Source organism: Lynx canadensis, chromosome B3 (assembly GCF_007474595.2).
Source record: "Lynx canadensis isolate LIC74 chromosome B3, mLynCan4.pri.v2, whole genome shotgun sequence".
NCBI lineage: Eukaryota > Metazoa > Chordata > Mammalia > Carnivora > Felidae > Lynx > Lynx canadensis.
In genome coordinates, this window is record NC_044308.2 from 714,260 (window position 1) to 729,466 (window position 15,207).

General features: G+C 61.4%; 1 protein-coding gene across 1 annotated transcript in view; it reads right to left on the reverse strand.

The window, feature by feature from the left end:
- RASGRF1 (Ras protein specific guanine nucleotide releasing factor 1) overlaps window positions 1-15,207 on the reverse strand; it is an 89,794-nt gene that overhangs the window by 51,833 nt on the left and 22,754 nt on the right. Inside the window, exons 2-3 of the mRNA XM_030318532.1 lie at window positions 13,102-13,208; window positions 6,444-6,591 (exon numbers count right to left, since the gene is read on the reverse strand). Of these exons, the coding sequence (XP_030174392.1) occupies window positions 6,444-6,591; window positions 13,102-13,208 (255 nt within the window). The remainder of the gene's footprint in view (window positions 1-6,443; window positions 6,592-13,101; window positions 13,209-15,207) is intronic.

Here is a 15,207-nt window from a genome sequence, read left to right on the forward strand (position 1 = left end):
TGGCAGACGCAGGCCAGGCCAGGGGTCCGGAACCAGGAAGAGCCAAGTCCGAGCCGGGACTCCATCACTCGGGTGACCTTGGAGCCACCTTGGCTAAGTCCCTTCCTCTTCTGTGGGCTCAGCGTCTTCAGATCCCTCCAGCTCTCAAGTTCCAAGGCCTGTCTTCCTCCCCGGGGGGTCACTCATCACTCGCTCGGCTTCTCGGTGCCTGCGGCCTCCCTCACGGCCTACTTCCTGCAAACAGGCTGCATCCCCCTGGCCTGCAGGACGTGTGCGTGAGACACAGAGAGACCACAGCCTGAGAGCTTTACCAGGATGGCCTTTCTTTCAAAGTCCCTTCAGAAGAATGTTCTGCCCCAGAAAACTAGGGGGCAAAGGAAGCTCTGCTCCAAATTCGCACCATGTGGGGCCTCTGCTGCCTCTGACACACACACACACACACACACACACACACACACACACACACACACACACACACCTGACCTGCTTGCTGCTCCCCAGCCACAGAGGGGACCCCGCCCTTTGCACCCTTGCCTTTTCTGGTGTGCAAATCCTTCTAACACCATATGCAACATGGACCCATACCCTCTTTGGATGTAAAATAACTCACTTTCTGCCTGGTTCACATCGCAAGCTCTATCACAATGCTGATTTCATGGTACCACAGTTAGATCTCAGGGGTGGACACTTCCATACCTCCAGGGCCCAGCGGAGTGTGACGCACATTTATTCACTGAGCACCTACTATGTGCCAGGTGTGAGGGAGAGTGACAAAGGACAGCCTGGCCCTCCAAGTCCCCAGCAGGTTGGGTGTGGGGAATCAGAGACCAGGGGTGGTGAGCCAGGGGGTCCCTGGGAGGAGGTGCTGGACTGGGGGGTCCCTGGGAGGGGGTGCTGGACTGGGGGTGGTCCCTAGGAGGGGGTGCTGGACTGGGGGGCCCCTGGGAGGGGGTGCTGGACTGGGGGGGGTCCCTGGGAGGGGGTGCTGGACTGGGGGGTTCCCTGGAAGGGGGTGCTGGACTGGGGGAGTTCCCTGGGAGGGGGTGCTAGACTGGGGGTGTTCCCTGGAAGGGGGTGCTGGACTAGGGGGTGTTCCCTGGGAGGGGGTGCTGGACTGGGGGGTTCCCTGGGAGGGGGTGCTGGACTGGGGGGTTCCCTGGGAGGGGGTGCTGGACTGGGGGGTTCCCTGGGAGGGTGTGCTGGACTGGGGGTGTTCCCTGGGAGGGTATGCTGAACTGGGGGGTTCCCTGGGAGGGTATGCTGGACTGGGGGTGTTCCCTGGGAGGGGGTGCTGGACTGGGGGTGTTCCCTAGGAGGGGGTGCTGGACTGGGGGGTTCCCTGGGAGGGTTCCCTGGGAGAGTATGCTGGACTGGGGGTGTTCCCTGGGAGGGGGTGCTGGACTGGGAGTGGTCCCTGGGAGGGGGTGCTGGACTGGGTCGTTCCCTGGGAGGGGGTGCTGGACTGGGGGTGTTCCCTGGGAGGGGGTGCTGGACTGGGGGTGTTCCCTGGGAGTGGGAGGGGGTGCTGGACTGGGGGGTTCCCTGGAAGGGGTTGCTGGACTGGGGGAGTTCCCTGGGAGGGGGTGCTGGACTGGGGTCGTTCCCTGGGAGGGGGTGCTGGACTGGGGGTGTTCCCTGGGAGGGGATGCTGGACTGGGGGTGTTCCCTGGGAGGGTATGCTGGACTGGGGGGTTCCCTGGGAGGGTTCCCTGGGAGAGTATGCTGGACTGGGGGTGTTCCCTGGGAGGGTGTGCTGGACTGGGGGTGTTCCCTGGGAGGGTGTGCTGGACTGGGGGGTTCCCTGGGAGGGTGTGCTGGACTGGGGGTGTTCCCTGGGAGGGTATGCTGAACTGGGGGGTTCCCTGGGAGGGTATGCTGGACTGGGGGTGTTCCCTGGGAGTGTGTGCTGGACTGGGGGTGTTCCCTGGGAGGGTATGCTGGACTGGGGGGTTCCCTGGGAGGATGTGCTGGACTGGGGGTGTTCCCTGGGAGGGTTCCCTGGGAGGGTATGCTGGACTGGGGGGTTCCCTGGGAGGGTTTCCTGGGAGGGTATGCTGGACTGGGGGTGTTCCCTGGGAGGGGGTGCTGGACTGGGGGGTTCTCTGGAAGGGGTTGCTGGACTGGGGGAGTTCCTTGGGAGGCGGTGCTGGACTGGGGGTGTTCCCTGGGAGGGGGTGCTGGACTAGGGGGTGTTCCCTGGGAGGGGGTGCTGGACTAGGGGGTGTTCCCTGGGAGGGGGTGCTGGACTGGGGGTGTTCCCTGGGAGGGGGTGCTGGACTGGGGGTGTTCCCTGGGAGGGTGTGCTGGACTGGGGGGTTCCCTGGGAGGGTGTGCTGGACTGGGGGTGTTCCCTGGGAGGGTATGCTGAACTGGGGGGTTCCCTGGGAGGGTATGCTGGACTGGGGGTGTTCCCTGGGAGTGTGTGCTGGACTGGGGGTGTTCCCTGGGAGGGTATGCTGGACTGGGGGGTTCCCTGGGAGGATGTGCTGGACTGGGGGTGTTCCCTGGGAGGGTTCCCTGGGAGGGTATGCTGGACTGGGGGGTTCCCTGGGAGGGTTCCCTGGGAGGGTATGCTGGACTGGGGGTGTTCCCTGGGAGGGGGTGCTGGACTGGGGGGTTCTCTGGAAGGGGTTGCTGGACTGGGGGAGTTCCTTGGGAGGGGGTGCTGGACTGGGGGTGTTCCCTGGGAGGGGGGTGCTGGACTGGGGGGTTCCCTGGGAGGGTGTGCTGGACTGGGGGTGTTCCCTGGGAGGGTATGCTGAACTGGGGGTGTTCCCTGGGAGGGGGTGCTGGACTGGGGGGTTCCCTGGGAGGGTATGCTGAACTGGGGGTGTTCCCTAGGAGGGGGTGCTGGACTGGGGGGTTCCCTGGGAGGGTTCCCTGGGAGAGTATGCTGGACTGGGGGTGTTCCCTGGGAGGGTATGCTGGACTGGGGGGTTCCCTGGGAGGGTTTCCTGGGAGGGTATGCTGGACTGGGGGTGTTCCCTGGGAGGGGGTGCTGGACTGGGGGGTTCTCTGGAAGGGGTTGCTGGACTGGGGGAGTTCCTGGGAGGCGGTGCTGGACTGGGGGTGTTCCCTGGGAGGGGGTGCTGGACTAGGGGGTGTTCCCTGGGAGGGGGTGCTGGACTAGGGGGTGTTCCCTGGGAGGGGGTGCTGGACTGGGGGTGTTCCCTGGGAGGGGGTGCTGGACTGGGGGTGTTCCCTGGGAGGGTGTGCTGGACTGGGGGTGTTCCCTGGGAGGGTGTGCTGGACTGGGGGGTTCCCTGGGAGGGTGTGCTGGACTGGGGGTGTTCCCTGGGAGGGTATGCTGAACTGGGGGGTTCCCTGGGAGGGTATGCTGGACTGGGGGTGTTCCCTGGGAGTGTGTGCTGGACTGGGGGTGTTCCCTGGGAGGGTATGCTGGACTGGGGGGTTCCCTGGGAGGATGTGCTGGACTGGGGGTGTTCCCTGGGAGGGTTCCCTGGGAGGGTATGCTGGACTGGGGGGTTCCCTGGGAGGGTTCCCTGGGAGGGTATGCTGGACTGGGGGGTTCCCTGGGAGGGGGTGCTGGACTGGGGGGTTCTCTGGAAGGGGTTGCTGGACTGGGGGAGTTCCTTGGGAGGGGGTGCTGGACTGGGGGTGTTCCCTGGGAGGGGGTGCTGGACTGGGGGGTTCCCTGGGAGGGTGTGCTGGACTGGGGGTGTTCCCTGGGAGGGTATGCTGAACTGGGGGTGTTCCCTGGGAGGGGGTGCTGGACTGGGGGGTTCCCTGGGAGGGTATGCTGAACTGGGGGTGTTCCCTAGGAGGGGGTGCTGGACTGGGGGGTTCCCTGGGAGGGTTCCCTGGGAGAGTATGCTGGACTGGGGGTGTTCCCTGGGAGGGGGTGCTGGACTGGGGGGTTCCCTGGGAGGGTATGCTGGACTGGGGGTGTTCCCTGGGAGGGTATGCTGGACTGGGGGGTTCCCTGGGAGGATGTGCTGGACTGGGGGTGTTCCCTGGGAGGGTTCCCTGGGAGGGTATGCTGGACTGGGGGGTTCCCTGGGAGGGTTCCCTGGGAGGGTATGCTGGACTGGGGGTGTTCCCTGGGAGGGGGTGCTGGACTGGGGGGTTCTCTGGAAGGGGTTGCTGGACTGGGGGAGTTCCCTGGGAGGGGGTGCTGGACTGGGGGTGTTCCCTGGGAGGGGGTGCTGGACTGGGGGTGTTCCCTGGGAGGGGGTGCTGGACTGGGGGTGTTCCCTGGGAGGGGGTGCTGGACTGGGGGTGTTCCCTGGGAGGGGGTGCTGGACTGGGGGTGTTCCCTGGGAGGGGGTGCTGGACTGGGGGTGTTCCCTGGGAGGGGGTGCTGGACTGGGGGTGTTCCCTGGGAGGGGGTGCTGGACTAGGGGGTGTTCCCTGGGAGGGGGTGCTGGACTGGGGGTGTTCCCTGGGAGGGGGTGCTGGACTGGGGGTGTTCCCTGGGAGGGGTGCTGGACTGGGTAGGGTTCCATGAGGCAGGGCAGGTGGGATGACAAGGCCATTCCAACAGGAGCACCAGCATGTGCCGTGGCCAAGAGGTGCCAGAGTCCTGGCTGACCGGAAAGGGGGCCTGGGGGAAGGGCCGAGGCCACAGCCGTTGGCAGGTGGCTGCAGGCACATGTCAGTGAGTGAGTGAGTGAGTGGCACCTGGACACCCCTGCTTGTGAATCTAGTGACATGGGACTGGGGCCAGGCCTCTGGTTCCTCACAGGGTGGAGCCCCAATTCGGGGGTGTGTGCCAGGCTGGGGAGCTCCCGGGAGTGGCCTCCAGGGTGCGGCCGATCCCAGATGGAACCAGGTGCTGAGACACAGGACCAGCTCCTATCCCAGAGCCATGTGGGAAGGGGCTCCGGGCAGGGTGGACACACTGGCAAGTGGACAGGCGGTCCTGGGCCCTGGTCCCAGCTGTGTGAGCTCAGGCACGTGACTTGTCTCTGCACCTGGTTCCTTGAGTGGCTGGTCACGGAGGGACTGAGAAGGCGCCTCTGCAGGTGCCTGGTGCAGGACGGGAAGAGGAATACTGAACCTGAAACTTCGTTGAATTTCAACTTCCAAGGGCACCGGGCAGCTTGGCCGCCGAGCACCAAGGCGGAAGTGGTGACCTTCAGTCTGTGAACTTCCCAGGCAGAGCTGGCTTCGCGGGCACACGGTGGGACCCGTGCAGCTGCCATCTTGAAATTCTTAGTAATTTCCTTCTGGAATCTGTGCTTTATGGTGACATCAGATGGGACAGTGCAGCACACCCCAGGTGCTTGGGGCCTCGGCTCACGTGTGCTCCTGCCTCCCCGGGACGGGTTCTCAGCTGCCCCCTCCCCACAGCCTGGCACCCTGGGACCCATGACCATGGCTACCCTGTGCCCTGGAGGCAATGGGTGGCAGGAGCAGGGGAGACTGGAGACCCTGTGCCACCTGCAGGGGCCTGGGTGCAGGTGCAGAGGGTGTGGCCCATGGTGTCTCAGGGAGACAGCAGCCAGTGCACCAGGTGGGTGAGCCCCTAATCTGGGAACATAGTGCATCACGGTGCAGAGGCTAGGGGAGGTGGAGGCTGAAGTTGGGGGTCACCTGGGTTGGGTGGTGGGACGGGGGACGGGGGCAGACTCCCCCAGCCCTAGCCACGGCCTTGCTTATTTCCTTTGCACTGCGCCCTGGAAATTATGCAGCGGATTCTGGCTGCAAGAGTCTGTGCGTTCACGTCCCCTCCTCCGCTCCGAGTCCGTGGCTCTTGTGCGACGGGGCCAGACGGTTCCAAGTGTGCTGTGGGGTGAGGGATCAGATCCTTCTGGGGTGGGCAGACGGCTGGCAGGGTGTCTAAGGGCCGAGAGCGTCTCCCACGCTCTCACGCAAGAGGGGCTTGCTTGGGAGGTTGTGGGAGTGCAGGTTCCGATGCTGGAGGCCCCGGTCCCGCGTTTCTGACGAGAAACTGCTTCGCAGACGACACTCGGGATCAAAGCCTAGTGGGCTCAAGTCCAGCAGCAGCGCAGCCTCCAGACGGCTGCCCGACGACCCCGTGAGCGTGCTCCCCGCAACGGGCAGGGGAGGGGCTGCTGTGGTGCTGACACGGGAGCGCACGCTCCGACGACCGGGCCCGTGCCCCCGCCCAGTGCTCAGCGTGGTCCTCGGCATAGTACCCCCAATGCACTCGTGACCTCGCACCATCCGCACAACCTCGCTGGGTGCTGGCGAAAAGCCCACCTTACAGATGAAGAAACTGAGGCACAGAGCCTAGGGCGCCTGCTCCAGTTGCCCGTCTTCAGTGGCAGAGGTGGGATCCGAACCCAGATCCGACCACGCGCCCCTCCCGCGCCGCCTGCATTGCTGCGTCTACATCTGGAGACCGGCCCGCCGCCCCCCTCCCCGCCCCACCTGCAGGAGCCCAGGGTGCTCTGAGGTGCCGGTCTGGGGCCCGGACCCCCGCCGGCCCCCTCCGCGCCCAGCCAGCGGTCAGTCACCTCTGCCTTCAGCCGCTCGATCTCAACCTCCCCATCCTCGATCTGCCGCCGCAGCTGCGTGGCCACCGTCTTCTCCGTCTCCACAATCTGCAGCAGGTGCAGGTACTTCTGCATCAGCGCTTCGTGCTCCGTGGCCAGGGTCCGGTAGCTACGGACAGATGGACGCCGTAGGTTAGCCCCCAGCACCCCTAGAGATCCAGCCCCAGGGGGGGCCTCCCCCCCACACTCAGGACACAGCGCCCGGGGCCCCGGCCTGGCCGCCTCCTCCCCAGCCCCCATCTCACGCTCCAACCTCTGGGTCCGACGGGTCCCGCTCTCCCGCCAGGAGCTCTAGGCCTTTGCACGGCGCACACCTCCTGTCTGGAATCCACCTCCCCTGCCCTCCCTGTGCTAGCCCCGTCCTCTTTCCTAGGCTAGCCCCGGGTCCAGCTGAAATGCCGTCTCCAACCCAGACTATGTCCCCGCAGCCCGGGCCTCTGATGACGAACCCGGTGCTCTGGGCACGCGCCCATCCGAGGGCAGCCTTGGCTGGGAGGCTTGTGTGGGGGTGATTGGCAACAAAGCCGGAAAGTTAGTGGGGACAGGTCAGAGGGCCCCCCAAAGGATAAGCAGGGGGCGGAAGAGACAGCCCAGCATTTGTGCAGATTAACAGGCGTCACCTCACATTTGCGGAGCATCACAACTGGGGGCAGGAGGGGCGGTGGGGAGCCTGGAACACCCAAGGTCATGGGCCGGGTCACCTGCGTCTGGGCCAGCTCTCCCTGACTCCCCACAGCACAATCACGGCCATCTGCAGGTGTCAGAGCTGGGGAGAGACCCCATTCCAGGAAAGGGGTGCAGCCTCACAGGGCAGAAGGGCAGGGAACTGGAAAGCCAGACGTCGACTCCGAGGGAAGGTCTGGGGTCTCGGGTCCCCCCCCAAGCCCCATCCCCATCTTCCCCTCCCCCTTCCTGTGCTGGGTCCCCATCTTCCCCTCCCTGCTTCCTGTGCTGGGTCCCCAGCTCCTCCCTCCCCTGGCATCCCTGCCCAAGCCCAAGTCCCATCTGGACCCCGAGTGTCCGTGCCCCAGACCCTGCCTTTCCCTCTGTAGTAGCAGCGGCCCCTGTTCCATGGGCTTTGTCCTCCACACGGAGCACAGACCAAGCCCCCTCCCACCTCTGCAGGCTTGTGGAAAGAGTGGCCTGCCCTCCCCCATCGTCCCCGCGGTCTCTCCTGCCCTCGCTCCGAGCCCAGGCCGGCCTGGGTCGGCCACCAGCGCCCACAGGACCTGGGTCCCTCTCGGGGGTCACCAGCTGGCTCCCACTTGCCCAATCGAGAGGACGCCTTTCCATCTGGCATCTTCTGATGTGACTTTCCGGCTGCCCTGGGTGTGGCTGGTCGGCGGGGTGGGTGCTGGCTGCTGTCACCGACTCAGGAGCCACACAGGCGCTCTGAGACCGAAATGGGACAATGACAGCTTCCCCACAAGCCCCGAGAGACAGGAGGACCCCAAGAGGCCGTGGGTGGGGAACAGCTCTGCAAAACGGGCTGTGTCGGGGGTGGTGGGGCGCACCTGGTCCCCTGACGATGTCCGAGAGGGCTCCCTCAGCTGAGCCCAAAGGCGGGAGGGTGTGGGGGGGCAGGGGGCAGAGGACCTGGGGGACACCCTGATCCAGAAAGCACAGCTGCGCCCTCGCCAGCCCACCCCGTCTAAAGGTAAACGCTCTGTGAGGGGCGTCTCTGGTTTGCAGAACTATTTGATTCCAATGATTCTGTGCCTCCATTCCAAGCATGAACGTTAGCCAGAATATTTGGTTTTAAAGTTTCTCCCACTTCCCGAGAGGCTCAGTCGACTTTACTCGCAAGGGGAATCGGGCCGGGAGCACCGAGGGGCCTCCTCATTCCAGGGAGACACGATCCAGGGAGTTTTCCCACTTCGGGGCCGAACGAGATCTCATCTGCAGGACTGTCTGGGCGTCTTCTGCCTCCCTTCCTCCCTCATTCCCACCTCCCTCCACCTCCTCCAGAGTATCTCTTTGTGCGGCGCCGTCCTTATGGACCCGGACTCGGGGCTGCAAGGGGGCTCGGGAAGCACGAAAGACCAACCGTCTCATTTTATAAATGAAGAAACTGAGGCCGGAGAAGGGATGGGACTCGCGCCAAACGACAGTCACTTAGCGTGGAGGCTGGAGCTAGACGAGGTCTGCAGCCCCCGACCACACGGGTCTGCACGTGCCCGCGCGGCCGTCGGCGGCACACAGCTCCCCTCCCGACGTGTGGGTGATGCACACGTGGGTGTAACATTCCACACGCGGCTGTTCGCGTACAGCTCAGAGGTGGCCCCCCCCCCCCCGACGCTGGGACGTCACATATGCAGGAGAGTACACAGTGTCCCTGCATGCCGCTCATACATCCCAGTGCTTATTTTTGTGTGTAGAACGTATCTGTTATGTAAACAAATAAAATATAAATAAGATACCGGCAGAAACACTTACTACCAGATATAGCTGCGGGAGGCCGTCAGGCTCCCTCTTACACACACACACACATGCACACACACACACGATCTATTAGACTTGGAGCTAACTACGGCTCAGGGTCTGTAGTCTCCCCCTAGTTACACAGCAGAGAAGCAAGTCGGGCCTGGTGCATAAGCCGTCCTAAGCCCCAGGTCCATAAATCGGATGGGCTGCTACCCCTCTCCCTCAGTCAGGTTAACCGACACACGACACAGCTGGTGGGAAGATGGGGAGGGTGTCCAGGTGGGCCTGACCTAATCACTTGAACCATTTAAAAGGGAGTTTTCTCTGCTGGTCACAGAAAAGGCAGGTCAGAGATTTGGGACTGCATAATTATTATTATTATTATTATTTTTTTAAACGTTTATTTATTTTTGAGACAAACAGAGACAGAGCATGAACGGGGGAGGGGCAAAGAGAGAGGGAGACACAGAATCGGAAGCAGGCTCCAGGCTCCCAGCCATCAGCCCAGAGCCCGACGCGGGGCTCGAACTCACGGACCGTGAGATCGTGACCTGAGTTGAAGTCGGACGCTTAACCGACTGAGCCACCCAGGCGCCCCAAGGGACTGCATAATTAAAATTTGAGGTTTAACACGCATAGAATGGAGACGGCAGACCCTAAGTGCGAGGTCTGAGTGGTTTTGATCAGTGCGTGCCTGACCTGGGATAAAAGAACGTTCCCATCACCCGGGAAGTTCTCTCACGTCCCTTCCTAGCCACCCCCCCACCCCCAACTACTGTCCAGATTCCTTCACCACACGTTAGCTCTGCCCGTTTTAGGAGTTCACGTAACTTGGGGTGCCTGGGGGGCTCAGTTGGTTGAGCACTGACTTCGGCTCAGGTCATGATCTCACGGTTCGTGAGTTTGAGCCCCGCGTCGGGCTCTGTCCTGACAGCTCGGGGCCTGGAGCCTGCTTCTGATTCTGTGTCTCCCTCTCTTTCTGCCTCTCCCCTTCTCAAGCTCTCTGTCTCTCAAAAATAAATAAAAACATTAAAAAAATTTAGAAGCTCACATAACTGGAATCACACGGTGTGTATTATTTTGTGTCTGGCTCTGTTTCCTTTGACTTTGACGTTGATCCGTTTTGTCACGCGGATTTGTGGTGGCTTCCTTTCCATCGCGGAGCGGTATTCCGTGTCATGGATGCTCTGGGGCGTGTCTGTATGTCTGTCTGCTGATGGACACCCCGGCTATTTCTAGTCTGGGGACCATGATGCACAAAGCCGCTAAGGACATTAGCACGCGAGACTTCTCGTGGGCACTTCTGTTCCTCCCGGACAAGTACCAGAAGGTGGCATTGCTGGCCATACAACAGGCCTGACAATTTCTAAGTTGCTGATTTTTAGGCAATGGGCTTCCAATTCTCTAAAGTGGTTGAGCCATTTCCCACGCCTGCCCGTGTGTATGAATGATGGGGCGCCACCCTGGTCCGGCACCTGCCACCTCAGGCTGTCGTTTCTTCCAGGCTGGACTCCACACACAGCAGTGTCTCCCTGTCTCTAAAACACTTCTGTATTAATTGATTTTCTAAGTCAGCGTAATCCTGGTCATCAGAATGTACAACGAATCAGAATTCTCTAACCCTTCAACACTTAAAAACCCTGCTCTTGGTTCTAGGTCAGTGTCGGGGAGACTAACGTCCCCCCTGAGTCTGGCTTCTTCCCACATGAATCCATCCTCCCCAACACTGGCAATTTCCACTCAAATCCGTAGCTGTAATCATGTCACTCCCCTGGTGTAACACCTTCCATAGCTCCCACTGTTCACAGAGTAAACGCCAAAAACTTCGGCTGGGTGTTCAAGACTGGGTATGACTGTCCACCTTCCAACACCCGTACTCGGTCTCTTTACTGTTTCTGGAAGTCTCCTACATCAGTGTCTTGGCGATGGGGCTGGGGGCCAAAGTCCTCACAGTTAAACCCATTAGATACGACCCTAGTCCTCCAGCTCAGGTCACGTGTCACCCTATTTCCAGCTTCCTCCAACCCCTGCAAATAGAAGTAACATCTCTTTTGCGTGGTGCCTCGTGCCTACCACAGCTGTCAGGTACCAGAGCTAGTTGTGAATGTGTCTAATGTCTTCCTGACTGGACCGTGACATCCCTGGGGGACACCTGTCTGCCCAGCACCACACTCGGAACCTGACTCTACAAGTTCATGTGTGAGAACCTGGTCTCCACTGCTGGACACTCCTTGAGGACAGGGCTGGAGATGGCCTGGCCCCAAAGTCAACGTCAATGCTGTGGCCATAATAAAGGGTTTCTGGTCAGCTCACTTGTTCCAGAGCTCAAGGAAGGGCCCTGGTATCCATCCATCCACCCATATACCCACCCACCTACCCAATCACCCCTCCACCCACCCACCGTCCATCCATCCATCCATCCGTCCAATCATCCTTACATCTACCCACCTATCCATCCTTCCATCCACTCATCTATCCATCCATCCATCCATCCATCCATCCATCCATCCATCCATGTATCCATCCATCCACCATTATACCCACCCACCTACCCATTCATCCACCCATCCACCCACCATCCATTCATCCATCCATCATCCATCCATCCATCCATCCACGTATCCATCCATCTACCCATATACCCACCCACCTACCCAATCACCCCTCCACCCACCCACCGTCCATCCATCCATCCATCCATCCATCCACATATCCATCCACCCACCCATATACCCACCCACCTACCCAATCATCCCTCCATCCACCCACCGTCCATCCATCCATCCATCCGTCCATCCACCCATATACCCACCCAGCTACCCATTCATCCATCCACCCACCATCCATCCATCCATCCATCCATCCATCCATCCATCCAATCATCCTTACATCTACCCACCTATCCATCCTTCCATCCACTCATCTATCCATCCACCCACCCACCATCCATCCATCCATCCATCCATCCATCCATCCATGTATCCATCCATCCACCATTATACCCACCCACCTACCCATTCATCCACCCATCCACCCACCATCCATTCATCCATCCATCATCCATCCATCCATCCATCCATCCATCCACGTATCCATCCATCCACCCGTATACCCACCCACCTACCCAATCACCCCTCCACCCACCCACCGTCCATCCATCCATCCATCCGTCCATCCACATATCCATCCACCCACCCATATACCCACCCACCTACCCAATCATCCCTCCATCCACCCACCGTCCATCCATCCATCCATCCATCCATCCATCTGTCCATCCACATATCCATCCACCCACCCATATACCCACCCACCTACCCAATCATCCCTCCATCCACCCACCGTCCATCCATCCATCCATCCGTCCATCCACATATCCATCCACCCACCCATATACCCACCCACCTACCCAATCATCCCTCCATCCACCCACCGTCCATCCACCCTTCCATCCGTCCATCCGATCATCCTTACATCTACCCACCTATCCATCCATCCACCCACCACCCACCCATCCACCCACAGCTGTCTATGGATCCACCATCACTCATACTGTAAACACATCCGCTAATCACCCATCCACCCTCCGTTCATCTTTCACAAACTCAACATCCAATCTCCCATCCACCCTCTATCCATTCGTTCATCCCTGCCTTCTTCCAATCCACCTTGCTGAGCACTTGCTCAGGACTCTATAAGTCTTGGGGATGTTGGATCGCTTTTGGTCTCTGCCTTCAGGACCTTGTATGTAATAGGCAGACAGACACAGAAACACACCTCTCTCTACTGAGCCATAAAAATCACCTGTTGGGAGGGGTGAATCCGGGTGTCCCTGCCCTCGGACAGTATTCAGCTCTGCCAGGGGACTGTCAGCTGTGGAGCCACACCCCAGACCACAAGCCTGTCACCTCTCCAGGACCCAAAAGATTCAATCCAGCGTGGAGCCCCACTTTCTCTGCAGCGTACACTAGAGCCCTTTGCTTTTGTCCCCATCTGGCTCCTGGGGCACCCGAGGGAGCTACAGACCCGGAGCTTCGGGGCTCTGAGGGGCGCCCCCCACAAGAGGCCTTCCCTTACGGCTCCTTCTCCGCTCCCCTCCTTTCCGCGCCCTCCCACTCCAGGGCCTGGGTTTGCTCCAGACGGAGTCGCTGGGCTCAGCCCCTTCTGCCAGGACCGCGGGGTGGGCGAGACATACCTGGCATGAGCGATGGCTGCCACCCACTCGTCACAATCCTTGGCGTCCTCTGTCCTCAGCTCCAGGGCTTTCTGGTTCTCGTGGCTGAAGTTGACCGTGAAATAATGCTGCACCGAGAAGAAGATATCTCTGATTACCAGGTGTCCGCAGAAGCAGCCGCGTCTGCTGCTATCAGTCTGTCTCGCAAAGCGCCTGCCGCCACATCAGCCGGGCCCAGACTCATGATGTGAACAGAGCCCGTGCTTTGGATATTGTGAGAAGGAAGCGGGGGCCCCCAAAGTCCCGTTTGCCAACAAACTGCAGAAAAGCCACTTTTCAAACGCCAGGTATGCTGGGAGGACGGCAGAGGAAACCCACGAGAGCATCCCCTGGGAAGTGGGTGCCCGCTGGGTGCAGCGTGCCTCGATTCACTGCACGGAAGTGTACCGAGCACTCTGCTGGTGCTGGGGTTACAGCGGTGGACAGACAGGAGCGGCCCCGGGAAGCACCTCTGTCGGGTGTAGGGGACTTGGAGGCGGGTCAAGCTCGCGGCCCGTCCCTGGGCTCCTGGGAAGCGGAGGAACCAACGGCGGACGCATGTCTGTTACGTTGTTGGACAAGCTAAAGTGCGTGAACCCCCAGAACAATGCCCGGGACCCTCGCGAGCACAACTGCCACAGCCACACTCACTGCTGTATGGAGGTGACAAGGGGCTGTCGGGGCAGAGAAAGCCACCCCTTGATCAGTCCAGAGACAGCAGGAGGGCTGCCCAGCCCTGGGGCTCTGGTCCAGGAGTGACGGTCGCTAGACGCGGAGTGCGGGGGCGGCACAGACGTCTGCGCCTGGTGTGCTGGGGCGGGAGGGGCGGCAGGAACAGGGATGCCGGAGGCAAGGGGGGCAGGCGGCAGGGTCCGGGTGGCGGTGCCCAGCAGGGGGGCGGGCTGGGAGGACGTGGCCAGGATGACACTCAGGTCTTTGGCTGGAGCGACTAGAGGTGGGGGGGCCACAGAGGGGGAGGGGCAGGATAAGGGGCAGGTTTGGGGGGTCGGGGTCGGGGAGGGGGAGGGACCCGCAACCGAGGTGCGGTGCGTAAACTATTTTTAGCCTCTGCTGACATTTCCTATATTTCTGTTAAGGGTCAGTCTGGGTGGCAGCCAGGGTGTGCCTGTGTATGCGTGCCTGTGCGCGTGCGTGTGTGTGTGTGTGTGTGTGTTGTTGCACACTCCATGTCTCTCACTTGTTTCCTAGGAAACAGACAACTGGGGCTGTGGAAGGAACTGTCAGCTGCAGCCTCGAATAACTGAATTCGGAAGGGTGGGCACGCCCCCACCTGCCCCCAGGGAGAAGCAGGTGAAGAAGGAAGGCAGCCGCGGGTGGTTCTCGAGAGACGGTGAGCACCCCCAGGTTGTCCCCCTATGATCTCACGGAGTCCCACACTCACCAAGGGGGGTGAACCTGAGGCACAGAGAACTCAAGCCACTTGCTCAAGGCCACACAGCTGGAAAGCAGAGAAGCCAGGAGGACACATAAGCTGGGGCCTGGTGCTGGGTGTAGAGACGGAAAAGCTACGGAGCTTATAGGCGGGTGAGACTCGGGTCCTAACTCAGAAACAGGGGACAGACAGGGTGGGTCTCCTTGGGTCCCCAGGGGGGGATGTCCTGGAGCTGGATGGGGCCCACTGATGGGACCAGGCCCTGTTCCCAGGGCAAGAGTGGTCTCCTTCCCTGCCAAGCCGCTGGGGGGGGGGGGGGGGGGTGTGGACCTGCCCAGGGAGGGGCCGGGTTGGCAAAGCCCCGGGAGCCGGGCCCCCAGAGCTGCGGGCAGTGAGGGGTTTGGCTGAGGCCCCTCTCCCTTAACAGAGGCCTCTTCCCGATCGGCCCAGCTTAGGGAACACTCGGCCGCTTGCCAGTCTGGGTACCGTGACCCCCGCCACCCCCCTCAGCAGGGAATTAGCCGCGAGGAAGCTCCCGGGCCTGAACCCAGGCCACCACAGACGCCTCTGGAGCCATGCGGATGCTCAACTCTCTGCCCCTCGGAGAAGGGTCTGTCCCCAGAGACTTCCTCCCCACGCCGTCCCGTCACCTCCACAGCGAGGGGCTAGCGCACCCCTCATGTACTCCGCCTCTG